Source organism: Papio anubis, chromosome 14 (assembly GCF_008728515.1).
Source record: "Papio anubis isolate 15944 chromosome 14, Panubis1.0, whole genome shotgun sequence".
In the NCBI taxonomy this organism is placed as follows: domain Eukaryota; kingdom Metazoa; phylum Chordata; class Mammalia; order Primates; family Cercopithecidae; genus Papio; species Papio anubis.
This window is the reverse complement of record NC_044989.1, coordinates 26345279-26373094: the sequence shown is the minus strand read 5'-3', so window position 1 is coordinate 26373094 and position 27816 is coordinate 26345279. Positions and strand designations below refer to the sequence as shown.

At 52.1% G+C, this 27816-nt stretch overlaps 1 protein-coding gene and 1 pseudogene across 1 annotated transcript in view; one reads left to right on the top strand and one right to left on the bottom strand.

Moving 5' to 3' along the window:
- Positions 1-4723, bottom strand: part of KCNK3 (potassium two pore domain channel subfamily K member 3) — a 43541-nt gene extending 38818 nt beyond the window's left edge. The window contains exon 1 of the mRNA XM_009183835.3: positions 4281-4723. Coding sequence (XP_009182099.2) covers positions 4281-4563 — 283 coding nt within the window. The 5' untranslated portion in view covers positions 4564-4723. The remainder of the gene's footprint in view (positions 1-4280) is intronic.
- Positions 4724-16081: 11358 nt separating this feature from the next.
- LOC110741042 lies at positions 16082-20635 on the top strand (annotated as a pseudogene).
- Positions 20636-27816: the final 7181 nt, after the last annotated feature.

Genomic DNA, 27816 nt, shown 5'->3' with positions numbered 1-27816 from the left:
AAGTGATTCTCATGCCTCTGCCTCCTGAGCAGCTGAGACTACAGGCATGGACCACCATGCCTAGCTAATTTTTGTATTTTTAGTAGAGACTGGGTTTTGCCATGTTGTCCAGGCTGGTCTCGACCTCCTGGCCTCAAGTGATCTGTCTGCCTCCGCCTCTGCCTCCCAAAATGCTGGGATTACAGGTGTGAGCCACTGCACCCAGTGTGGAATGGGCTCTTGAAATGAAGAAAGAATTTGTGAAAAATCCAGGGCAGAAGAGTCAGAGAGGTCCAATAGAATCTGGGCAAGCGCCGTGCTTCCAAGGCCTCAGACCATGGGGAAGTCATCTACCCTCAGAGCCTCAGGTTCCTCAGTTGAAAAATGGGGGTAATAGTGCCCATCTAGATAGGTTGGTGAGAGAATTAAATAAGGAGGTACAAATGAAGCGTCTAGCATAGAGCCTGCCACAGAGTAAATAATAAATAGTTGTTGCCATTGTTATTGTTGTTGCTGCTGCTGTTGTTAATAAAATTAATGAATAAGTATCTTGAACAAGTAGAAGGAGTAGGGGACTGGGGGTCAGGTTTTTGCTACCCTCTGACTGTGTGATTTCTGTCACCTGTCTGGCTCCTTATCTGTAAGAGCAGGGGGTGGTACCAGCTGATCTCCGAAGCCCCTTCCTGCTCTGACAGCCTCTGGGCTATGAATAGATGAGGCTTGGGCCCTGGAGGAGTTTAATGACTCAACAGCTAAAGAGATTAAGACTTCCTAAGAAATGACTTTCTATTAGTGTTGGGTGAACTTAGGGCACCAGCTAAGGAAGGGTTTCCTGGCTGGGAGGCCAGGGATAGGGAGCTGGAGGAATCCTTCCAGCCAGTGGAGACAGTGACTAACCAGGTGAATGACTAAGTCAGACCCTGCCGACCTCCAACCAATCAGGGTTGCGCATGAGCACCCTGTGAACTGGCATCACTGAGCACAGCTTGGCTGTGTCAGGTCTGGCTGGGTCTGAGCTTCATAGCATATGGAGGCAAAGGAAGCAGCCAAAAGACCAGCAGGGAAAGAGCACTGGGCTTGGAGTCAGAAGACCCAGCTTCCCACTCTGACTCTGCTGCTCACCAGCTGGGTGACTCAGGGGGAGCTGCTTCCCTTCCCTGAGCCTTCACACCTTCATCCAAGCAGCAGAGCTAACAATACCTGCCCGGCAACTTCGCCAAGTTGTGAAGACTGAGAATCATGACATGAGATGCAAGTGCATTGTGATCACTAAGGTACCAAATGATGGGAGGTGCTGTCATTATTCCATCCCAATGGGACACCTGGTATCAGAATGAGATTCATTCATGTTTTCAAAGGGATTTGGTGAACACAGGCTGCTGCCCTTGGGTTTGGGGCCAGAATCAGCCTAACTTAGGGCCCTTTCCAACCATCTGATCACAGCCCAGATAGGTTTTCCTTAGAGTAGAGACCCTGTGGACAGCTTCCAGCAAGGTGACATAGCTGCAGTGGAAGGCAACACAAAGCCAGGATGGTCAGGTGGTGGAGGGAGGCAGCAGTGCCAGGCTGGGGCCCCCACAGAACCAGGGTGGTGGTCTGATGTTGTCTTTCCTCTTGCCCAGCACTTTATAAATAAATAATCACCGGAACCGCACTCTGTTTGCCTCTCCCCTCATGGCTTTTAGCGTCTCTCTTGGTGAGGATTGCAAGCACTTTGGGAAATGGCAGGGGTGGAGGGAAGGATGCTGCCCTTTCATTTCTGCACACCTTAAACCCATCAATAGCATTCTGTGTGTGCTCACAGCCTCTGGGTACTATGCTGGTACTTGGAGAACAGAGACAGGAACTGCAGGGTCCTGCCCGCATGGAGATTAAGTACAGTGTAGTCCAGTGTAGTCAAAGAGACAGAACACTTCTCCTATAATGTAAATAACCATTCAAAACAGCCAACAGTGTGTCACCCAGATCATCCTGCCAGTGAGACCTGCAGTTGTCCAGAACAGTGGCCTGGGAGGCTTTGAGGAGGAGCTGGGATTTGAGCTGGACCTGGAAGGTTAGCATGGACAAGATAAATAGAAGGTAGAGCCAGGCGCAGTGGCTCACACCTGTAATCCCAGCACGTTGGGAGGCCGAGGTGAGAGGACTACTTGAGCCCAGGGGTTTGAGGTTGTGCTGAACTATGATTATACCACTGCATTCCAGCCTGGGTGAGACAGAGTGAGACTCTCTCAAAAAAAGAAAAAAGAAAAGAAAAGAAAAAGGGTAGAGAAAAAGGCATGCCAGACAGGCATACTTAAGGTATTCTCAGAAGACAGGTTGGCAACTGTTGAGAGGGATCACATAAGTAAGAAGTGAAATGTGAAGTCAGACATAGAGGTTGGAGCCAGGTATGGAGATCCTCAAAATTTGAGATAAGGAGAATAGACCAGATTCCATGGACAGTGGAGAGCCACTGAGTGATTCCAAGGGAATAGGTTTGGTGACAGCTGAGTTTTTCTTTCTGGCAGCATTGTCCAGGGAAGCATGGCTTGTTGTGGGGTAGGCAGGGAGGTCAGTTGGGAGGTTACTATGAAGCTGGGGACCATGGGCCTGAGAAGGAAAGGGGACACAGGCGAAGGCTTGATGTGCGGAAAAGAGGGAGAGAGAGGGTCCGAGGATGCTCAGTCTGATTCTTCTGATTCTCCAGACAGCTAAACGACTACTGAAATCCTGGCAAGTAGTAGTGGGGTGTGAGAGTGGAGGAGACTGCAGACCAAACCTGGGCTGGTCTTTTTCAGGAGGCGGGCTCCTCTTTGGTCAGACCTAAATCTGATCGTCCACCCTAAACTCACAGGATCAGTAGGACCCAGAGGTGCCCAGCTGGGCTACATCCACTCCCAGGGCCCTTTCCTCCCTCTTCCAAGAGAAGAATCCAGAAATGACACAGCATAGCTCCCCATGGTCCCCAGGGAGCAGTAGATTCTTGGAACAGCGTCCTGCAGTGGACAGACAGCAGGAACAGCATCCAGTCCTGTCTGTTACTCCCTCAGCTCCTGTTGACTCTCAGGAAAACAATACTATCTTCATGGGCTGCGCTAAATGGCAGTGAACCCCTGGGAGCCTGACCAAAGCAGGGAAGGGGACTAGGGAGAGGAGAGGGAACGGTAAAGACGGAGGAAACTGTTTCTGGAGGCATCTCAATGGGCTTTGGGGGAAGGTGAGTTTCATCTCAGAATCCAAGCATGTCAGGGCTGGGGAGGAGCTCTTGAGATCATTTCGGCCACCCCTCCTTGTCTGGAGGTGAGCCTGAGACCCAGGCAGGGGAAAGGACTTGCCCAAGGTCATATAGCATGGCAGTGTTGGAGCTGGGCTGAAATCATAGGGTGTTGGGGACAGGTAAGGTGTTACTCCCATCTGGACAGTTTTGAATAGCACCACCAAGGGCCTGGCTAGAGATTCCTTTCCTGGACGTTTGTGCATTCTGTGTGTGTGTGTGTGACTGTGTGTGTGCCTGTGTGTGACTGCCCTGTGTGTACCCTGTGAGTGCCTGTGTGTACCTGTTTGCCTGTGTGCCTATGCCTGTGTTGTCGGACAGTCTGGGTGTACGTGTGGCCTCCTACATGGTGATCTGCCCTGGCTTGGAAAGGAGAACTGGGGCCATTCCTGTGAGGTGACTGTTTTGCTGGGACAGCAGAGAAGGCTGACAAGGCCAGATCTGGCTTCCCACACCAGTTCTGCCGCTCTAAGAAAATCACAGGCACTGACTGGTGGCGACCAAACTCCTGGAGCTGAAACACGCAGACACACGTACACTCACAGCCGCCGTCATAGGGTGGCCCCGAGTGCCCCGAAGTGCCGCATTCCGGCATCCTCATGCCTCCCCGGAGCCCAGCAGGTGTAGACCTGCTAGGCTGTGGAAGCCGATCCGTAGGGACAGGGAGCAGTGGCGCGCTCCCGCCGCTCACACTCAGCGCCCTGTTCCAGGGCCTGGCCCGGCCACACCCCTCCTGCCCGAGCCTCCGCCGGTCGTCCCTGCCCCTCTCACACACTTCGGAGTCCCTGGGGGCCTCTGCAACCTGGCAGGGCCAAGTTAGGGCTGGCCCGGCTGGAGAGTCAGGTCCGGAGCCAGGAATCGACGCCTTCCCGAGTCCCGTCCCCGCGGAGCACACACGCCAGGCTGAACTCGGGTTTCTGCGAGCGCGGGTTTCGGCGCCCAGCCCCTCTCGGGGGAGCCCCTGCCCCCAGCCCCAGTCGGCCCCGGAAGACTCCGGGAGCCCAGCGCCCAGCCCTGGATTCCCGCCCCCCGCCCGGCGAGCCGTTACCGATGGTGGTGATGACGGTGATGGCGAAGTAGAAGGAACCGGCGAAGCGCCACTGCACGCCGGCCTTGTGCGGCTTGAGGCGCAGCACGACTCGCTCCAGCTCCTCGTAGCCTCCCTGGCTGAGGTTGTAGCGCGCCCGCAGCTCCTGCTGCCGCAGCTCCAGCCGCTGCCGCTCGATCAGCTCGGGCTCCGACTCCAGCGCGTCGAAGACCGCGGCGCCCACCAGCAGGTAGGTGAAGGTGCACACGATGAGCGCCAGCGTGCGCACGTTCTGCCGCTTCATCTTCCCGCCCGGGCCGCCGCCGGCCCCCCGGCGCCCCCGACCCGCGCCCCGGCCCCGGCCGCCGCTGCTGCTGCCCAGGAGGCGGCCTGGGGCATGGCTGCGCTCGCCGCTCTCCGCGCCGGGCACCCGCTCCGCGCCCGGGGCCGCCGCCGCTGCCGCCGCCGCGGAGCTGTCCCTTCAGCACCACCCACCGCCCTCCTCCGCCAGGCCCCGCGCCCGCCCCCCGCCCCCCGCCCGCAGGCCGCCTCCTCCCGCCAGCCCTCCCGCCCAGCCAAATAAGGACTGGGGAGACGCGCCGAGGAGGGAGGAGGGGGGCTGGCGGAGGGGACGGGAGGGGCGGCCGCGGGAGAGCCCGGGCAGGACAGAGAGAGAGAAAGAGAGAGAGCGAGCGAGCCCGGGAGACAGAAAACTAGACAGCGAAACGCTGATAACTACGGAGAATGGGAGAAAGGCAGTGTAGGACTGAGGGAAGGGGGCTGTGTGACAGAGGAGGAGATAAAATCAGAGGTGTACTCAGACAGAAAAAGAAGAGAGGCGGGCAGAAAAATACAGAGCAAAAGATGGAAACAGAGAGAGCAACAGACTGAGACAGAGAGGCCTGGATTGCTGGAGATAAACTAGTGACACAGAAACAGACGGCAAGGAAGGCAGAGCGAGCCCCTCCCCACCCCACCCCACCCTCCACCCTCGTCACAGCATATTGCAGCCAGGAGGCACTTGGGGCCTCGCTGTCCTGCCCTTATCCTATGGATGAGGAAACGGAGGCCCAGAGAGGTCAAGTGACACGCATGGCCACGCAGTCATTTCGTGACAGCACTGGGACTCAGCCAAGCGTTCCTTCCTCCCAGGCCACACTCCTTCCTCCCTTGGGCCAGACTCTGGCTGTCTTGGAAGAAGGCAGGGCCCAGCTGTGGACCTGGGCACACATGAGCTGACACCCAAGGGAAAGCCCTGTTCTCAGGCAATGTGTGCCTTCCCAGTTCAGCCCATTTCTTGGAACTGGCTGACAAGGCACAGGCTGGGAGTCTAGGCCTCCTGCTTTGCTCCTAGGGGCTTCCAGGCTGTCCCGGCTCCCATGGTTCCTGTCCTGCACTCGTGCACGAGGCTGGGCTTAGGCTGAGCTGCTGGATATAGCACCTGCCACCACCTTAGGGCATCCCAGCAGAACCGGGATCTAGCTGGAATTGAGCAGGTGGGGCCCAGAGCAGGAGGCTCACTGGCAGACTGGGGGAACTGGGGCAGGAGAGGGAGTCCCTATGTCTCAGTTTCTTCATTTGTCAACATGGTGGCTATGGTGGTGAGGTGGGAAGGGCAGTGGAAACTCAGGCATTACTGACCCTCTCAGAGCCTTGTTTCCTTATCACTTCAAAGAGGTGTCATAGCAGATGATCCCATAGGCCTTGCCCAGCTCCAAGCAACTCCAGACTTGGATGGGCTGAGTGAGCAGAATGACTGGAATGCAAATCTCAGTGCCAAGGAGGGTTAAAAAGTCCTTCACAGGACCCTGGCATGGGCCACGCAGAGAGACGGGGTAGAGACACCAAGGCCCCTGACTGAGAGCAGACTCAGGAGGCAGTCAGCCAGAAGCCGGAGCACTATCTACCCACAGGCTGGGCTGACCTGTCACTGCCGGACACTACACTCCTCCAATGACACCCCAGAAGTGCCACCAACACCTTCATTCCTTCAACAAGTATTTATTAAGCATCTGTTGTGTGTCAGGCATTCATCATTTCTAGCCCTTACCACAATCCTGAAAGGTAGGTGTGGTCATGCCTATTTTATAGATGGGGAAACTGAGGCTAAAGGCAACGTAGAGAATCAGTAAAGTTCACTCAGCGGGGAAGAGGCTTCAGTCTGTCTGTCTCTTAAGCCCATGCTCTTTGCTATGACTCCTTGAGTCTCTTTTTTTTTTCAATTTTTAAAGTGGAATAGATAATAATATTAGCTCTACCCACATCTTGAATCATTTGTTTTGAGAGATCAAAGAAGAACACATGTGTGCAAATCAGATGATATGAGGCTCTCTAATGACTTCAGAGCCTGATGGGAGGGTCCTACATTTACAGAACTGTGTTCCCCCTCCCCCTTCAAAGGAAGATCTTTGTTTCTTTGCAGGCACAGACTTTCTGGTCTTGCCCTCTGACCAGGAACTCAGCCTATTGCAGTCTTTTTCCCTTTACATCTTCCGGCTCCCTGGAAGAAAAGTACTGCCGTTCCCAGCTTCTCAGAGGTGAAGGTACAAGTTAGGTTCTATGCATTTCTGATGTATTGGCTCCTGGCAACAATCACCCCAGAAGCCAGTTCCTCCAAAGCCTGTCTAGATGAGTAAGAGGGTTGCTAGACCAGGTCTTCAAGGTGAAAAGGCTGTGTCCAGGTTCTGCTTGCTTGTGACTGCCAGGCCAGACAGCTGTACTGATGAAAGGTGATATTATGAGCGAAAGAGCTTTGGAAAAGGGAAAAAGCTGACTTTAGGGGCAGGGCATGTATTATTAATCATGATGAAGCTTTTTCTCACAGCACTTCAATATTGAAAGGACCTTTAGAGATCATCTAGCCCAACCTTCTCGTGTTACATATGAGGAAACTGAGGCCCAGAGAGTAGGAAGAGTGTTGTGCAAGGTCACACGGTGAGTGGGGGGTGGGACCAGGACTCATGTCCCAAGGCTGGCACTTTCTTGTTGCACCTATTATGTATGGGACCAGGGCACCCGTCAGTGGGGAGGCCCTGAAACCCAGAGGGCAGCCTGGGTTTCCTTCTTCTTGCCCCTCCTCTCTCCTTCTCTTGGGGCAAAGGTTTTGGGGTAGGAGCCATGTTGGTACCAGTCTAGGTTTCTGAGTAGCCCCTGGGACTTGTAGGCAACCTGGGTCAGATTATGCCAAAGACATATCAGCTTATCCCATTTCCTCCCATCCTGGGCTCCTCAGACCTGCCTGTGCCTGCCCAGTGTCAACCTGTCTCTGCCATCTCTTTGCTCTGGCATTGGGGACCAGTTGCTCCTTCTCCTTGGCGCTTGTTGTACATCCGTCAATGGAGGGGTCTGGACCAGGAAATGTCTACCCTCCCTTCATTTACAGCATCCCATGACCTTCCTGGACTCTGTTTCTCTAGTTCTCCCAATAATCAGACAAAAAGAGGAAATAGCACTACTTTTAAGATTCTAGTTTGTGAGGAAAGGGACACAGTGTTAGGTAGGATAAATTGAACAGAATGTGTCATTAGTAACTATATTTTATTATATACTAACATCATACACAATTATTCACCAGCTTTATTTTCCAGTCCATTCCTCTGTAAGTTCTAAACACATCCAAGTACTTCCGTGCTTCACATGGCTCATGTGGCTCCCATAGCCTGGGATGCTAGTGCCTCCTTGCCTTTCCCATCTTCTGTCTGTTGAACTCCTATTCAGGCTCCAAGACCCAGCTTAAAGACCACAACCTCCATGAAGCATTTCCCAGTTTCCTCTGATCAGAACCACTGGCTCCTTTTGTGCTTCTGCAGCACCCTGTCTAAGCATCAATTCAGCAGGTATTCCTCCTGCCTAGAAGATTAGCTGTTCTTTCATATCCGTCTTCCCCGCTGGCTCATTATCTTCTCCAGGGTAGAGGAAACCCTTCTCACTCATGCTACTCTCCCCGCAGTGCTTTGCACCTTAGAGCTGCTCCACATGTTTCCTTGAGTGACTCACTCAAATGAAGGCTTTAAGGAACTCTATACCTGAGTTAGAGACCATCAGTATCAGAGGGAGAGGGGCACAGATGGCTGAGTCTGCAGGCAGAAAAACCCTGGCAATCTGCTTCTGTGCCTCTCTGAAGAGAAGTAGTTCTAAAGCTGGAACAAGCCTTGCCTAGCTTAGGAGAGGAGGATAAAGACAGATGTGAGTGTCCCAAGGCCCAAGGAAGCATGTGGGAGACAGCGTTGAACTAGGAGTCCAGAGGCTGGAGTTTGGTCCCAGTGTTGCCATCAACTACCACCAACTAGTTGGGAGGACTCAAGAAACTCATGTGGCCTCTGTGTGTCTCAGTTTCCTTTTCTACAAGACAAAAGCGTTGGCTGAATCCAAAGGTCCCTTCCTCCTCTGACATTCTGAGATGTTAACAAGAGCCCTGGCCATTTGACCAGCAGTGGTCATTGTACAATGACCAATAATGTGGCCTGAAGGATGAGAGGCCCAAAGACCTCCCTGTCCATTGCTTTCCCACCCCCTGTATTGGCAGTTTGTCTGGAGGATGGGGGCAGGATCAATGAGGTAGGACCCTGAGTCAGACAAGCTGAAGTTCAGATCCTGACTCCATCAGTTTCTAGACCAGATCCTCACGTGAAATTCAAGTTCGTTCTGTTTAGAGCAGACCATAAGCTCCTGTAGGGCAGGGGTAGGGCCTTACTCATATCTGTAACCCACAGCTCCTAGCACAACAGCTGACACAGAGAAGGTGTTTGTAAACACCCCTCTATTTTTTCCAGTTGGCCTGGTGGGCTCAGGTGGGTTGGTAGGGCCTGGGGCCCATGGTTGATGTAGGAGGCAGGGTCCGGAACCATCTTGATATCAAGCCAGGGACAGGCCTGAGAAGGGGGAGAGAAGCCCAGAAGCTGCTGCAGAAAGCCAGGGAAGACATTGCTGACACGGAGCGCTGCACCAGGGATCACGGCCTCTGACTGCAGGTGGATCAGATTTAGGGTGCTTTGGGTATGATTGGGGTGTTTCTTGGTGTATCTCTGTAGGGAGAGAAGTCAGGGGATTAGCCTGGCTTTACAGAGCATAACTGGTCCCAGTGCAGCCGGCTTCCGTTTGTCAAGATACACTATTTGTTTAACATCTCAAGCCCAAATCAAACACAAAAGGCAACTGTTAACAAAGAGAGGCTCTGTGGGCTGTGGCGGAGAGCACACGGGGCTGGGAGGCAGGACACCTGGCCCTGTTCTTAGCCCTGCCCAGTCATGCCATGGGATGTAAAGGGTTCTCACCTGGGAATGAGGAGTCAAATTCAAAGATCTGTGAGCTCAGCCCCAGGCTGGGACTGGGCTTGGCTCTCCTACTAGTGAGAATGAGGAACAGCAGGACTCTGTGGAGTTGCTGTGGGGTCAGGCTTGCTCCTGCTCACAGCAGCCATACACAGCATGAAGTCGTAGCCCTTATTCCACTGTCCGCATCCCCCATGTGTGACGAACCCCTGCCCCTAGAGCAGCCTCCTAAGTGGCCTCCGTTTCCCTGAGCCTGTGATGAGCATCCTTGTGTGTGCGTGCTTACGGATCTGCAGGGAGTTGTTCAGCGGCCACAGTGCTTATGCCCACTGAACTGGCCCCCAGTGCCACAGCAAACATATGGCAGAGACAGGTTGACACTGGGCAGGTGCAGGCATGTCACGAAATACTGCCGGGCTGTCCTTGGCATGGCTGTCTTGGTTTTCATTCTCCCCAGCAGTGCACAAGATTGCCCGCTCTGTCCTCACCGGCACTGGGATGATTCACTTTTCTGACTTTACCATTTGTGTGCCTCCCTCCCCATTTTCTACTCATCTCCCTGTCTTCCCCCTTTTCTTTTCCTTTTCAATGCCTTCCCCTCCCCACACTTGGGGCAGGGGCTGGGACAGACCCAGCCGTCACTGAGGTTTCAGGAGCGCCAGCAGGTGATATAGAGCCAGTCCTGGGAGGAAACCAGTCTTTGTTCTCCAGCCTGGCGTGTGTGTGTGTGTGTGTGTGTGTGTGTGTGTGTGTGTGGCTGTGTGTGGCTGTGTGTGGTGTGTGGCTGTGAGTCTGCGAATTTCAGCTTCAGTCCTTGTCTCTTCTTCTCCCTTCTGTCTCCTGGCCCTTTGCATTTTCCCCTCCACGCCCAGTCTTCTCTGTATTTGGCCAAGGATCACAGAGTAATTAAAGCTGGAGAAAAGCGTAGAATGCCCAGTGCCCATGAGGAAACTGAGGTCTGGCAAGGGGAGTGAACACCTCCAGGCCTCACGTCTATGCTACTTCCTAACCGAATACCACAAGATAAGTTCCCTAAACTCACCCTCTTCCCACTGCAAGAATTAAGTCCCTTAAGCCTGTCCTCTGCAGAGGTTCTGGAGCGGCCACAGCCTGTATTTCCTGACAAACACATTGTTGCTAAGGAAGAAAGTGAGCCCGGAGAGCGTGTCAACAGCCTCACAAATCTTGAAATCTTCTGTGCAGGTTTATGGCTTCTGAGAAGCAAGCAGAGGCAGCCTGTTCTCAGCACCGAATGCAATAATTACAAGAACAGTTGCAATGATTAATCAGCCCGTGCGTATTGAGTGGTGCCTGTGAGCATGCACGGTGGTGTGTGTGTGTGTATGTGTGTGTGTCTCAGGGCAGGGGAGAGGGCAGTAGACGTGACTGCTAATGGTGAGCAGGCTGCAGGTGTCCTTCCCTCAGTGGACGAGCTTGGACAGCCACCATGGTGCTCCTTGGGTAGTGTCACGTTCTGCTAGGGCTGTAGTTGTTTCTGCCAAGGGAGGAATCTTAACACCTGTGGCCCCTGCTGCTGGGGTCTGGACCAGCATGCTGGGAAGAAGGAATTGAAAAACAGAAGCAGGTTCCAGGCCTGTCAACCAGATTAACAAGGGGCCTCACCAGCATGATGTACGTGGCACAAAGGAGAGGCCTTGGGATGTTCAGCCAGAAGAAAAGATGCAGGGGACGTGACAGCTATCACCTGAGGGGGGACTGGCTTTGCTCTGTGTAGCCCAGAAGGGGCCAGTGATCTGTGGGGATGATGCCACAGGGAAAGAGCTTTCAGTTCAACATAAGATGGAACATTCTCCATGCCCCCGAAGAAGGAGTGAACTTTCCAGGATGGTGATGAGCACTTGGTCACCAGAGGTATGCAAGCACAGTCTGGGTGGCTTGAGGCTATTTTAGAAGGATCCTAGGAACTAGCAGAGTGCCTGGCACATGGCAGGTCTGCAAGGATTGCCTTTTGACTTGACTATTGAATATTTTGAGTTTGGGGCTGGACTAGATGCCCTTTGTGGATCTGTTGGGCTCAGTTTAACATTTATGGAGCAGTCTGTCTATGCCAGACTCTTTACCCCTCCCACCTAGAAATGCTGTATTCCCGGGCTCCAGGCCTCAGGAAGGGATGCATCTGGAGTTCTTGCATAGCCTCCACAGCAGTGCTTTCTCCCAGCTCTCCAACCCAAGCCAGAAGCCCACCCACATACACTGTACACCTTGTTACCTGCAGAGGGAGGTCCATCATGCACAGGTTGGAGTGAAGGCCTGGAGGCCCTGGACTCCAGCAAGGGAAATGGGCCTCTGGCAGGCTAATTACTGGGAACTGATTCTATTAAGCAGATAGCTCGCTCTAGGCAAAGCAATTACATCTAATCAGCCCCTTGCAGCGGTCCAAAGGGATAGCCGTTTGAGCCAGACACATGTGTAAGTAGGAGCATCAGAGCAGCCTGAGGTCCAGGCCTGGGCAGGCTGGTCTGAGGCCAGGGGCTGCTCAGAAAGCAGTTCCCTGGCCCCTTCCGCAGGCTTCCCAGATCTCAGAGCACAGTGCACTGTAGAAACAGTACCCAAGGGGGACTCAAAAACTTGGGTTGAGGCTTGGCTCTGCCACAAAGGAGCTGAATTTCCTTCTTTCCCAGCATGCTGGGAAGAAGGAATTGAAAAACAGAAGCAGGTTCCAGGCCTGTCAACCAGATTAACAAGGGGCCTCACCAGCATGATGTACGTGGCACAAAGGAGAGGCCTTGGGATGTTCAGCCAGAAGAAAAGATGCAGGGCACGTGACAGCTATCACCTGAGGGGGGATTGGCTTTGCTCTGTGTAGCCCAGAAGGGACCAGAAGTGCTCACTGAGGAGAGCACTTCTCTATTCCGAGCCTCAGTTTCCCTATCTGTCAAACAAATAGGATGGACTAGAGAAGATCCATTCTAATCTTGAAACTCTAGTCTATCCAGCCCAGCTGGCTTGAATTCTGGTTTCAGGTTAAAGTGAGCTGACCAGCTAGATAAAAACCTGTTTGAAATCCCCAAACATACAACACACACACTATAGGATCTAATTATTCAGATTGTGTTTAAAAAAATAACTAAAATAACACATTTTAAAAATAAAAATACAGATATCCTGGTAGTATGCTTCTTCTTCTCTAGAAATTTTATGAAATGTGTGTTCCCCCAAAAATGGCTATGATATTTTGGACCACGATTTAGTGGCTTCGGAGTCCCAGATTCGTTGAGGAAGTTGCGTGGGTCATGTCAGAGTGTTAACAAATGGGAAAGGGGGTCCCTGGAAATGAAGGGTGATGAGCAAGATGGAAAGAGACGAGGTGTGGGCCACGATGCCATCTGCCCTATCCACACTGCTTCACAAGGCATTCTCCTTTTCCAGAGGAAGAGCTCCCTGGAAGATTTTCTGAATGCTGTCCCTCCCCGTGCTGAAGGGGGATTTTAAACAGAAGTTCTAGAACTCTGGATCAGTACCAAACAACTGATGTGAACCAAACTTACGAGATGGGCAGCCCAGTGGAGCGGACCAGAAGGCAAGAGGCCTCTGTGGTGACCTTGGGCAGGCCACGGCCCTTCTCTGAGTCTGAGTCTCAGTTTCCCCTCTATAAGTGAGAAAATGGAGAGAGCAATGTCTGCATAGCCCACCTCACACAGGGGTGGGGAGATTGCCAGTGAGGTGTGAATGTGAAACTAAGATAATACTTTATTAAAAGGTGAGAATGTTATTAATAGCTGGACTTCAGGACTCCCTCTCCAACCTTGCCCTTCTCTCTGTTTTGATGGTCATGACTGTAGCTTTGAGAGCCGGCTGGCCTTGCTGAAGCAGACTGTGGGAAATACCTGACTTTCAACTTTTCCTGGCCTTGGTGATCTCAGATGCCTGGTGCCCATGTAATTAGACCAAAGCCTCGGTCTGTCCTCAAAGAAGAGCCCTGGTGCTGGCTGGCAACCATTGGCCTTGCTGAGCCACACACAGCCTTTGGGTGTTATTTAGTGGGGGTGGGGCAGGGGGCAAGAAGCAACCTTGATTCAGAGACTGGAGTTGGGGAGAGCTGATTCTCTTGGATCAGGCCCAAAGGAGAAGAAAAGGAAGGAGGCAGGATGTGGGGGCTGGAGCACAGAGGCAGGCCCAGGCTTTCCTGCTCTTCCACACCCAGCACTGACCATTCACCGAGAAAGAGGCTGTAAAGAAGAAGCCACTTTAATCCCCATCTTTTTCAGAGTGTGATGGGAGAGAAGGCTCGACTGGATGCTTGCTGGAAAGCCTCAAGGGTTGGCCAAAGAAACCTACACTGCCACTTGCAGGCAGTTGGGGGACATGAAGGTGCTTGGGCAGGGGTATGACATGATGAGCTCCTGGCTTTGTTGGCTCTGTCTGGCCTGGGTTGCTCGGTTGGTCCTCCCTGCCATGCACCATTCGCCCACCTGGCCTCTCCGGCCACATGCCTTATTGCTCCCCTAGGGCTCCTTGGACCTGCCATTCTGTATTCTTTGCAGTTCCTCCAAATATACCAGCCTCTTTCTTGCCTTTATGCCAGAAATACACATCACAACAGGTACAAGTGTGAATGCACTTAGCGCTCCCAACTGCCCTAGCAATGGTAGCATTCCCAGTTGACAGATGAGAAAACTGAAGCTTCCAGCAAAGCAACTTGTCTAAGTTTTCATAATTAAATAGACAACACGGCCAGGCTCGGTGGCTCATGCCTTTAATCCCAGCACTTTGGGAGGTCGAGGCAGGCAGATGACTTGAGGTCAGGAGTTTGAGACCAGCCTAGCCAACATGGTGAAACCCTGTCTCTACTAAAGAAAACACAAAAATTAGCCGGGTATGGTGGCAGGCACCTGTAATCTCAGCTACTCGGGAGGCTGAGGCACCAGAATCGCTTGAACCTGGGAGGTGGAGGTTGCAGTGAGCTGAGATAGCGCCATGGCACTCCAGCCTGGGAGACAGAGCAAGACTCAGTCTCAAATAAATATATAAATAAACAAATAAACAAACAAACAGATGACAGATCCAGGACTGAAACCCAGATCACTCTGACTCCAAAGTGTATGCTTTGCCATCTGTGCCATACTCCCTCACCAGAAAAGGATGGGGGCCAGAGCTATCAATGACAAGGAGTAAAACAGAAGGTGCTGGCAACACTGAGCCTGGCACACAGTGAGAGCTTAGGAAAATACCAGTCACATGCATGAATGAGTAGCTCAGAGAGGAAGGCCGTTGGGAGGGCCAGGACCCAGCACCTGGGTTCACCCAGGAGGAACCGATGCTTGACTTGGAATAGGAAGTATGTAGAGCTGTGGATGATGCCAAGTGACTTGAGCTTGCAAAGGGACTGGAAGGGAAGACTGCCAGTGAATGTGCTAGTGACCCATGCAAGGTGGAGATAAGGGAGAGGAAGAGCTGTCCATGGCCCAACCTGACATCCAGCCCAAGCAGGGACTCATAAGGGTCCCCATATCTGTGCACAAGTTAAATGATGCCTTTGAGGCTTTGAGCCTGGTGCCTGGAGAAGATCCATGTCTCCAGGGCACCCAGTGATTTGAAGGGACAGGGACCATCCAACCACATAGACAAGGTTGGTCACGGTGTTGGGTCACCATGGGGAGGCCTGGGGGTACTCAGGCCCTGAACTTCACAGATCTCAGATGATCCAGAGATGATGCTCTCCAGTGATCCATGGAAACTACAGCATGTCAGGGAGATGGAGATCGGCTGGGAGGCAGTGCTCAGGCAGAAGGGCACGGTGCCGGTGCCTTCGGGAGATGGAAAAAGTGATGTTGTTAAGGAACAATGTGGGCCAAAGGAATGAGCTGTAACTTGCTGGATCCAAAAGAACAATTGGGAAAGCGGCTGTCAGAGGCCCATGGGTGTCTGATGATGGCCTGACACTGCCCTGGGGGAGGGATCGAGACCCAGCCCAGGGGCTGGAAGGGAATCACCCCATAGGTTGCGTGGTCCCTTTCTGTCCCCTAACACCATGCCAAGCAAACCTGGTCTATTAATAAATATTTGATGAATTGAGTTAAGGCAGGACTCCTGGCCAAAGAACTCTGCCCTGCTTTCCCAGAGGAGACCTAAGGAGGCAGCACAAGGCTGAGGAAGGAGCCCAAGCTCTGGAGTCAGCATCTCTGGGTGGGGTCTGTTCCAACCCCTTTTTCTTAAAGTGGGGTTCCTGGCCCCAACTGCCTCAGGAGGATGGCAAGATTAAGGGAGATAAGGGAAGCTGCAGTCCTTACAGTATGACTGGCATGCCACGGCCCCCTGTTCCCTCTTTCCTTGATAAGGGTTGGAAACCAACCCATGCCAGAGCCCAAGAAGGAAGCTAGCCTGAGGCTTAGGTGATCTGCCTGGGTGAAAGGGACTGCCGAGGGAGAATCCTGACACCCATGGCCCCCGCTCCCGGACTCTGGACCAGCATGCTGGGAGGAAGGAATTGACAAACAGAAGCAGGTTCCAGGCCTGTCAACTAGATTAACGAGGGGCCTCGCTAGCAACTAGCCTGGGGTTGGGGGGTGGGCTGTGGAAGGACTGAGTTGATGAGAGGCCCGCAAGAGCCTTAGCAGGACTCAGAAGTCTAGAATCTTGAAATGAGCACCAAAGGGAACTTGCATGTGGTGCAGGAGGTCATCCGGGCTAAATTCCCATTTAACAGGTGACAGAACAGAGGCCCAGAGCGGGGAAGGGCCGAGGGCTAACATGATGATGGCATCAACACTCGATTGAGCTCAAAATCCATTGCTGAGTTTCCTAATAAGAAAAATTGAGGCCTAGCAAAGGGATGATGGCATTCCAGGCAAAGGCCGGGGCAGCCAATACTGGTGTTGACCTTAGGAATCTGGAGGAACTGGGACCTGTTTTTTTGTTGTAGTCAAAATTTCTGGGAACCCAGTTAGCCCTGGGTGAGGGTACCGGCTCTCCTTGTGCTACCCTGGGCAGTTCAGCCTTCTGCAAAGGGGAATTCTCTCTTGGGATTTTTGGGCCAAGAAGCTACTGAGTCTGATGGGTGGGGACCCCAGGAGGCGGTTGGTCTCCAGTGGCTTGGGGACCACAGATGGCCACACCAAGGCCTCTGTCCACCTACCAATGCTGACCTTAGAAATACATTATCATGTTTGCCCCGAAACTCAGCAGTTGTAAGAGCATAGCCAGTGTAAATGTGGCCCCACAGCCACCCCCATTTTTCCAAGGAGGAAAGGTCACTCCAAGTTTCATCCAGACAGTAGATGGGGAAGGTGGGATTCCTGGCGAGTTCTCCACAACACACTGCTGTCTGTGTATCTTCCCCCTCTCTCTGCTTATACCTCAGAGTCTCCCTCAGAGCTTATTGTCCTCTCTCAGCTGCCAGGCCAAGTGCCCCAACTTCAGCTGTGAATTCTGCTTCTCATCTTCTGTGTCTGAGCCCTTTTGCTCTTGGGTTGGACAAACAGCTCTTGGGAAGAGGGATAGAAAGGGAAGCCCCAGGCCTCTGTATGGAGGAAAACTGAGGCACGGAGCTGACCTGAGTAGAGACCAGGTTCCAGGCATCCCTGTCCTCAGGTCCAATAAAAGAGGCCTAGAGCTTCAGGGACAGGCTGAGGCTGAAAAACGCAGATTTGTTTTCTTAAGCTCCCAGCTGGGGCTGAGAACACCAAATCCTCTTTGAATAAAACAGAAAAGGGATTTAAAAAAAATCAAGACATTAACCTTCTGAAACTGGATCCCCCTGCCCCCATATAGAGATTAACTTCTTTCCTAAGCATTTTTTTTTTATTTCTATAAACATCTTAATGCATGTCGACATCATGGCCATCCTGGATTACGGATGGAAGGAGAGACAGATGACCTCATCTCAGCCACGTATGTGTGTGCACGCACACACACACACACACATGGCGTGCACATGTGCATGCACACAGGGACATGTGCACACACCTGGAGCAGTAGGAAGAACAGCGGAAAAGAAGCTAAAGAGCTGGCTTTATTTCCAGTTCTGCCACTGAACCCTGGACCTCAGTTTCCTCATCTGTAAAAAGGGTAGTTGGACCTGCCGATTTCTAAGATTCCTTCTCAGCTCACTCTCTGGATGTGCTCTGGCTGTGTGGGCCAGTTCCTCTTGCTTACTTCCTTCTTCTCCACCCCTCCTGCTCCTCCAGCTTCTCAAGGACGCTGCCTGTTTCTCCCAGAAGCTCCCTTACAGCCTTCAGGCCTGGGACACCCAACTCTTTGGGGGAGTGGGAGGAAGCATACACTCCAGCTTTAAGTGGGCCAGGGCTTCTTTTCTGGTTATTTCAGCTCTGCTATAAAGGCAACGCCACATGTAAAGCGCCCAGCGTGCTGCTTGAGCACACCGTAGGTGCCTCCCAAAGTCCATTCTTTTCCTTCTGCCTCCCTCTTTTTAGTTCACCTGGACCACAATCCCCACCTGAGGTGAGGTGAAGAAGCCACATCGGATTTATAGTTTCAGATTCCTTCAGCCTTAAGTAACATGGCTCTGATCCAACCCCCCCAATTATTTCTATTGCTTTCAGGATGAAGACCTGGAGCCTTGAAACTGCCTACAACACCCTTGTGGATCTGGCTCCTGTCTACCTCTCCAGCCCAGCTTCAGGTCCTCTGTCCTGCCCTGCCCTAACCCTGGGCTTCTGGAGCCTTCTTTCAGTACCCAAACCCTCCATAATCCTTCCATCTTAGCCCCAACGTGGACCCTTCTTCCGCCAGACTTGCCCCTCTTCCCATCTACTTACTTCTGCTCCTCTGATGGTCCCATCCCCAGGAAGTCCTCCATGACCCCAGAGAGGGTTACACCACATATATTTCCCCAGCTCTCACTCTCTTCCCCAGTGATAAAACACCATTATAATGGAAAGATCAGTTGCATCTTAAGAACTGGGTATCTGCCTCCCCGACTAAATCTCAGGCTCTAGGAGGGTACGGGCAGACCACTATGCTTGCTTTCTTCAACACTGCTGCCCCAGCACTTGTTTAATGTCTAGTTCTTGGTACATATTTGTTGAGTAAATAAATGAATGTCATTTAAAATTGCTCTGTTTAAACATATCTGAAACTGGGCTCAGCATCTTCCATGAAGTCCAGATATAAAATCCCCTAAAATAGCTTCACTCTTTTCTAGGTAGATATCTGACCTTCCCCCAAAGTCTCTCTTTTCCCTCCTGACTTCTTAAATTCTTAAAACCTCAAGTTTCTCTTTAAACCCATCTCTGATTTGCCAGTATCATCACCCCTATCAGGCATCAGAGTTCTTGTGCACATTTCCAGTTTCTTCCATCTTCTTCTGATAAGCCCAATCATTTCCACACCTTGATTGTGTTTTGATTTTTGAGGCTGCAGCCAGCTGCAGTTATTCTCAACCCTTGATGGCATGGAAGAGGAGGGTAGTTGTGGGGTATCCCTGACTCAGCTACAACCAGGAGAGAGATGCTGATGTCCTCACTGGTCCTGGACCTCTGCCGGAGGTGGAGCTATTGCAGTGGTTTGGTCTGGCAGGAGCAGAGGTTATGGGAATCCCTATTTGACTCTCATTTTGGCCAATATACCTTAAAGTATACTCATAGCACAAGGGTTCCTCGAGATGTTCTGCAAAACAATGAATCCTGTGCCCACTCTCTGGTCTCGGCCACAGAAGCAAGATGGTGAAGGGAACATCATTGTTTGGAAAGCGTTGCAATGAGACACACATGTTGTGCTGCCACTGTGGCTCTAAGGCCTACCACCTTCAGAAGTTGACCTGTGGCAAATGCGGCTAACCCACCAAGTGCAAGAGAAAGTATAACTGGAGTGCCAAGGCTAAAAGACGAAATACCACCAGGACTGGTCGAATGAGGCACCTAAAAATTGTATACTGCAGATTCAGGCATGGGTTCTGTGAAGGAACAACACCTCAACCCAAGAGGGCAGCTGTTGCAGCATCCAGTTCATCTTAAGAATTTCAACAATTAGTCATGCAATAAATATTCTGGTTTAACAATAAAAAATAAAGAAAAAAGAATCCTGTGCCCAAATACACTTGGAGAACTCAGTACCACCCAGTTAGTTCTTAATTGCAAGAAATGGAAGCCGACTTTCCTAATTTAAGCTTAAAAAGGATTTATTCTAAAGATCTTGGGTAGCTCACAGAATCTCTTGTAGGGTCAGAAAAATCAAGGTCAGAGGCAAAGTAGCCAGGAACAACACTCAAAGTCACATTGTGTAATGGACCCCAGGAAGACCCTACTGCTACATAGACACCTTAGCTTGTGCCACTAGCTCCATCTACCCTGGGTGCTGCCTCTAGGACCACCTATATCCCCGCCACCACAGCTGCTGCCACCTCCCTCACCACTACACAATAGGCTCTGCATAGTGTCACTTTTCTGCATCATGAGTTTTGGATTCAAAGCCTGGGGAAAATACATGTGACTGGTGGAGGGAGGTCACGTGCCTCCCACCTAGCAGCAAGAGAGGCTGGGACGATGTGGATCGGCTTCATAGAGCTTCCGTTCTGGGTGCAGCTTCTTGCTCAAAACATGAGGCAAATCCTCAAACATGGGAAGGGAGAGCAGATGCTGGGTGGCCTGAAAGAATGACAAATGTTCTCTATACTGTGGCCCCTGAACACCTCCCTGGAGTTCTATGCAACACTCTAGGACAAAGTTTCTCAGTTTCAGCACTATTGACATTTGGGCCTGAATACTTCTTTATTATGGGATGTCCTGTGCATTATAGGATGTTTAGCAGCATCCAGGCCTTCACCCATTAGATTCCAGTAGTACCTTCCCAGTTGTGACTACTAAAAATGTCTAAATACATTGACAAGTGTCCCCTGGGGGACAAATTCACCCCTACTTGAGAACCACTGTCTAGAAGATCTGAAGGAAATTTGTAATACATTTGGGAATGAGGACTGGTTTGGCCTGATTTCCCAAATTTATTTGACCATGGAAAACTTTTTTCTCTAACACAGGAAATGCTGGGCTGGTCAATGGGGAGCCGGCCATAGGAGTGTCTTAATCCATTTTTCATTGCTTTAAAGAGAATACCTGAAACTGAACAATTTACAAAGAAAAGGAATTTATGATTTTATTTTTTATTTTTTTGAGATGGAGTCTTGCTCTCTCACCCAACCTGGAGTGCGGTAGTGCAATCTTGGCTCACTGCAACCTCTGTCTCCCAGGTTGAAGCCATTCTCCCTGCCTCAGCCTCCCGAGTAGCTGGGATTACAGGTGCCCACCATCACGCCTGGCTAATTTTTGTAGTTTTAGTAGAGACTGGGTTTCTCCATGTTGGTCGGGCTGGTCTTGAACTCCCAACCCCAGGTGATTTGCCGCCTCGGCCTCCCAAAGTGCTGGGATCACAGGTATGAGCCACTGTGCCAGGCTAAGAAAAGGAATTTATTTCTTAAGCTATGGAGGCTAAGAAGTCCAAGGCTAAGGGGCTGCTGAGGGTCTTCTTGCTGGTGGTGACTCTGTACAGAATCCCTGGGTGGTACGAGGCATCACAGGGTGAGGGGCTAAGCGTACGGGCTCAGATCTCTCTTCTTCTTATAAAGCCACCAGTCCCACTCCCATGATAGCCCATTAATCCACTAACCCATTAATCTGTTAATCCATGAATGGATTAATCCATTCATGAGGGCAGAGCCCTCATGACCTAATCACCTCTTAAAGGCCCCATTTCTCAATACTGCCACATTGGGGATTCAGTTTCAACATAAGTTTCAGAGGAGGGAAACATTCAAACCATAGCAAGGAGTTTCATGGGAGTGGGAGGCTGCACAGGCCAAATGGCACCCCAGATCTTCCTGTCATCACCTTCCCCACTTGCCCACCTCTCTGAATGGGCTGGGGTCTCCCTGAGGTCAGTTTTGAGGAGGCCCAGGCTCTGGGCAGTTGGTGATGATTCTAGGAAACATTCCCAGGGTCCAAGGGAGGAGCCCAGAGAATGCCATTCAGTGTGCTAAGTCGGTCTTCTCTCCTTCGCTGTGAACCTGCCCTGCCGGCACAGGTACCACCACGACCACCAGGAACACTGCCTTGGGAGCAAGCAGCAGCCTGTGGCTGCCCACTGTGGCCTCCTGTGGCCCGCCTGCATGGCTTGACAAAGGCCCCACAAGACTCAGGCTCCAGCCCAGGTGGTCTCCATCTGCAGGCCCAGCCTCTCAGGCTGTCCTCCCCACAGGTTCCAGGTCAAGGCCCTTATTGCTACCCAAGGAATGCTCTGGATGCAGGGTTAAACGTGTCAACCCCAACCCAGGAAAAAGTCCTACCACTGTGATGCAGGATGAGGAGTCACAGGCTCCTAAAGCGTGGGCCCCGGCGGCCTGGCCTGGCCTTTGGGGAGGAGCTGCTGGCGTTGCTGCTTCCAGGCTGGAGTGACACAGCATGGGGATGCATGTGTCGCTGGCACACTCAGCTGTCCTTTCCAGGGACTTCTGTGAGTTGGCAGTGTCCCCACATGGATGGCCCAGCTCCCTCCTGCAGCTTTTTTTTTTTTTTTTGAGACGGAGTCTTGCTCTGTTGCCCAGGTTGGAGTGCAGTGGTGTGATCTCAGCTCACTGCAATGTCTGCCTCCCAGGCTCAAGTGATTGCCCTGCCTTAGCCTCCCAAGTAGCTGGGATTACTGGCGTGCACCACCACACCAGACTAATTTTTGTATTTTTAATAGAGACAGGGTTTCATCATGTTGGCCAGGCTGGTCTTGAACTCCTGACCTCAGGTGATCTGCCCACCTCGGCCTCCCAAAGTGCTGGGATTAAAGGTATGGGCTACCGTGCCTGGCCACAGCTTCATCTTTGAAACTCCCCCTTGCAGTGTCTTCCTGTGACTTTGGCCGTTAACCTTGGGAAACTGGTACAGTGGAAACAGGATGGTGCCAGGCTTAGATAAACCTGTGTTGGATCTACCTTGGACATGTCACCTTCTCTCTGAATTTTAATTTCACTATCTATGTAGATTTATTAAAAGTGATTTTCCTTTCCTTCATTCTGTATTTTAGGTACTGACTGATGGCTTCTGGGTCATAGAAGCGGGGCTCCCTGAAGCTTCTCTGAAAATTCACGGCCCCCACGCTCTGGGCCCCAGGGCGCATCTTCATGGGGCAGGGGAGACAACTGGAGTGAAACAAAAAGGCTGGAAAATGCTTTGGATCCCAACCAGCCAGAGGATGCGCCAGTGGAAAATTCCTGCTGTGTGTCAGAGGCCCACCTGGCCCGGGGGACAGCCAGCCAGACGCACAGGCCCCAGAGCGTGTTTAGACAGCGCTTTCCTGCCTCGGCCAGAGCTTACCCTGGCCCTCACCAACGCTCATCCTGGGAAAGTAGGGTGGGCCAGGTCCTCACCTAGGCTCAGGAAAGCTTCTGCAACTCCGTATCTGGAGCAGGGTCTTCGGGACAGCAGCATGAACTTTGATAGAAAAGATGGGCAGTAGGAGCCCCAGGTCTGCCCTGAACCCGTCTCTGGGACCCAGGAGTAACCGTGTCCTCTCCGTGGACCTCAGGCTCCTCATCTAGGCAACACATGGGGTGGACAAGGACATCTAAGGAGCCTTCACCAGCCCCACCCTTCTGCTGGTGCAGATCCACAGTCTCTAAGGGATCCCACATCTGCCTCTGGAGAGGCCAAGGCTCCTTTCCTGGGCAGAACCAGGGGGGCAACTCTCAGAAGCTGCCGTCAGAGACTTAAGCTCAGCCTCCGAGGAGGGTGGCCCAGCGGCTGTCTGTAACTGGGACACATGCCTTTGAGAGCGTTCTCAGCACCCACCAAGGCTCGCCGGTGTGGGGGTGATGTATCTGGGAGGAGAAAAAGATAACCCTGAGGTCTGGGGTATAGGATTTGTTCAACACTGTAAGGGGAAGGCCTTGAATCTAGAAATGCCCCAGGGACCAGACAGCATGCTCTAATGTGGTCTGAGCAGGTTACTGGGCCCACCACGGCCGTATGGAGTGGCCCTAAGACTTTGCACAGACCCCGTACTCACAGCTCCAGCCATCTAGGGGGTCTTGTGCCAGGCTAAGGCAGCCTGGGGGGTGGGGCATGGGCATTCCAAGCCCTCATAAGGGTTGAACATGTTGGCCAAGGAGGGTCTGCAGGTTCCCCTCTCTTTGGAGTTTGATTGGCCCTATCTGGGATTATGGTCAATTCACCAGGGCAATCTCACCTGGAAGGTCCCTTAGTTGATGCTACCTGGCCTACTAGACTACCCGTCCCCACCCCACCTCTTCTTAGCTCAGGTTCCCACAGCGAGAACCACTCTCAATGCCTGTTACCACCCCATTTAATACCAAGAAGACATGACCAACCTTCCAGGGCCACCCCAGCTTCCAAACTCTGCCCCCTGCCCCCCATCCCTCGACCCTGACATCCCCAACCCATCTCTGTACAGACCACCCCCTGGGCATATACTTAAAGGAAAGCTCTGGATGACATCACACACAAGCCAGGGTGAAGAGGAGCCCTGGCTCACATGATCCATTCTGGCTGGTTGCTTGTCCCAGAACATTGGAGGGGTTTCCAGGCCTCATCGTAGCTTGCGCTTCCTTCCATCATTCAATCTAAGGCCAGATCAGTCCTTTCTCAGAGTTCTACCAGTCGCTCAGAAAGAAAGATCGCTTTCTCAGATCCTACGTCTGTTTCTCTCTGTTCCAGGTCAAACCCACCCTTTGCAAAGCGCCTGCTGCCCAGGTTCTGCCCAGAAGCCAGTGCAGGTAAGCTGCCCCTCCTGAGGTGACTCCAGAATCCTTCTTTCACTCAGGAATCCCTTCTCCTGATTCTTGGTCTCTTGCAGTTCCCAGTCCATACTCTTCCCCCTTCTGCATTGCTAGGGGCTCTGCTGGGATTTGGGTCACCCCAAAATCTCTTTCTTGCCTCTTCTGAGGACCACAGTCAACACCACAATGTGCACCTCTGCATCTCCAGAATCCCAGGGCACTCCAAGATGAATAGATGGGAGTGCACGCACATGTAGGTGAATGTGTGTGCACATGGGCACACATGTGTATGTGTAAGGGCACGCGTGCATGTGTGTGTGTAAACTCATGTGACCTGGGGATAATCTTGGCTTTTAAAGAGAACACAATGTCTCCCTCTTACAAAAGTTCCCCAAAGACCTTCTGTCTCCCTCTATCAAAGTCAGCCAGGCCGGGTGAGTGCAGGTTTCAAGAGGGTATCTGAGCTCCCTCTGGGCCATGTCACAGAGCAGGCCATGGTTTCCAGGAGCCCTGGGCCCTGCTGCAGGGCCCTTTGCACCCCATGCTGCTTAAGCATCAAGAGAAGGAGGTTTGAGCCCCAAATATCCTTACTGGCGGTGGCGATGGTGGAAGGCAGTTTCATCCCATGGGTAAGTCTGAGTTCACGAGATGCTATTTAAAAACAATCATCAGGTGATTGACTTCCTTTTCCAGAGCTTTCCTTTGGTCTCACAGCTCAGCATCCTGATTTATGGGGCACAAGATTCTAGCAGCTCTGAGAAGGGTTCTGGTTTCTGCTGGGCTTAACTCCTGGGGAGAGGCAGAAGGGAGGGACTTGTGCTGGAATGTTAGGAGTTGGGAACCGAGGGAGGGGAGCTCCATGGTGGGGCTGAAGCAGGAGCTCTGAGATGCTTCTACCGGCCTTCGGCTACAGATCCTTGGGCACAGGGAGGTGGGCTGGGGGCCCCAAGTCCTGCTGGAAGCAGCGTCCTCGCAGCAGACCACTGGTGAGGTGCCAGGTGCTGTTGCTTACAAAATGATCTCTGTTACAAAGCACAGCCACATTCACTGGAGTCACAGAGAAACTGTGTGTGCTGGGCACTCACTCTCTCCCTTTTAACAGATGAGAAAACGGAGGCCTTAGGTTAAGAGTGGCTAAGTGGTGCACGCAGGGCTCTCACAGCCAGGAAGCAAGGGAACCCGGCTTCAAACCTGTGCCTTCTGATTTAAAAGTTCAGCCTCTCTCCGTGAGCACAGTACACCTCGTTACCCTCAGCAGAGAGAAGAGCAGGGACCACTGAGCTTCTAGGCAGTCAGGCTTGGGTTTCAATCCTGACTCTGCTGGTGTTGACTGTGAATTTGGAGATGTTTCTGAATCCGCTTTCTTATCAATAAAGTGGATAGAGTCAGTGATGCACTGGAACTGGTTCATTTCCACTCCAGAAAGCCAATTGTATGCATTTCTTCCCAGCTCTGCATTCAGTAACATGAGCTCGCTTAGCTTGGAAAGGGCCAAAGTGGAAGCATTGACACCACAGAAATGGGCAAACACTACAAATCAGGACCTTCCTGCCCGGCGGGCTGGCTGCTAAGCATTTCCCCTCACAACCCTGGGGATAGTTCTTACCTCGAGGTCTCAGTAATGAACTTAGATAAAGTACATAAGGTTCTCGCCACAATGCCCGGATTGAGCAGATGCTCACAAATTATTAACAAGAGTAAACATTTTACATTTTCTGCAGCTTTATCATCTTTTATTCCTTTATTCACTCATGAAAGTAATTTGGGCAAGAATGACTTTTCTTCATCCTGTAGATGAGGACAATGACACAGAGGTGCTAAGCGGGGCCCAAGTCTGAACCCGGATCTTTGTACTCTTCACCTTAGACTCTGTCCATGACTCTCAGCTGCCCTCTCACAGGCCAGGCAATTTACAATCTCAGAAATAAGAGGATCCCAGTGCCAGGAAGAATGTTACAGATCCCCTGTCAGTAACACAAGCCCCTCATGTGACCGACAAGGAAACTGCTGCCCAGAGAAGGGAATGGACAAGCCCAAGGTCACTCAGTCAGTTATGGTCAAGCTGGACTTTGGATCCCAGATCTCTGGATTCCTCATCTGCATATCTCTCACTGGATCAAACTGCCTTTAGACCCGTGCACTGGGGTGGGACTGTCCTATCCGCAGGGCATGGCTGCTGCCCAGTGGGAGGGGATAGGATGGTTACTGGGGCAACCACCACTTGTCCACCCTGAGGAGAGAGGATATAAAAATAATGCTACCTGCTCTTCCAGTTCATCAAGTTATATGAAACTGTCTTGGGCATGCTAAAGCATTTGTAAATGTAAGTCACTGACATTTTGTCAAACAGCAAACCCTGAAGAGCCAGATCTTCCTGCAACAGAGAAACAGGGGCAACAGAGCACCGGGATTCATGGGCCAGGACTGAATCCAGTTCCACAATCCCCATGGCCCTGCTCATCTCTCTCTTTCCCTCCCTCCCTTCCTCCCTTCCTCCCTCGCCTGACTTCCCTTCATCTCTCCTTCCTTCTTTCCTTCCTTCCTTCCTTCCTTCCTTCCTTCCTTCCTTCCTTCCTTCCTTCCTTCCTTCCTTCCTTCCTTCCTTCCTTCCTTCCTTCCTCCCACTCCCTCCTTCCCTCCCTCCCTCCCTCCCTCCCTCAGGTTAGGAGTGGCTAAGTGGTACATCCAAGGCTGTCACAGTCAGGAAGCGAGGGCGCCAGGCTTCAAACCTGCGCCTTCTGATTTAAAAGTTCAACCTCTCCCCATGAGTACAGGCAGCCCCGTTACCCTCAGCAGAGAGAAGGGGCCACTACCACTTTCCTTCCACTTCCTTCCTTCCCTTCCTTCCCTTCCCTTCCCTTCCCTTCCCTTCCCTTCCCTTCCCTTCCTTCCCTTCCCTTCCCTTCCTTCCCTTCCTTCCTTCCTTCCCTTCCTCACTTCCCTTCCCTTCCCTCCCTCCCTCCCTTCCTTCCTTCCTTCCTTCCTTCCCCTTCCCTTCCTTCCTTCCTTCCTTCCCTTCCTTCCTTCCCTTCCTTCCTTCCTTCCCTCCTTCCTTCCCTCCCTCCTTCTCTCCTTTCTTCCTTCCTCCTTACTTCCCTTCTCCCACCTTCTCTAGAGACCCATCCTTGGTCTACTGGAACCTGCTTTCCCTGCAGGCACCAGAACAGCCTGGAAATTTACATCCCTGGGTGCCCTCTAACCAGTGACTAAGGGTGTGGGGGTGTGGAAGGCTGGGACCATGCCAGTGTTTCCTGTGAGATCAGGCTGAAGCCTCCTCTGTGGGGCTCAATTTGACTTGAGGCCAAATGCCTGCTGGGCCTCCTCGCTCCCCCTGCCCTGCCTCCCCAGTCCCTTACCAGCGGCCCCTGTGAGCACTTCCTTAGCAAATCCTCATCTCAGGGGCTGCTCCTGGGGTGCCCAACCTGAGACACCCGCTTTACTATTTTGCAATCACTTACCACTACTTGACATGATGCTATGCTTTCATTTGCTCATTGTCTGTCTCCCTCCACTAGAATACGAGCCCCATGGGGGCAAGGACTGGATCTATTTTGTTTAACTGTGCACTCCCAGGCTGCAACTGTGTCTGGCA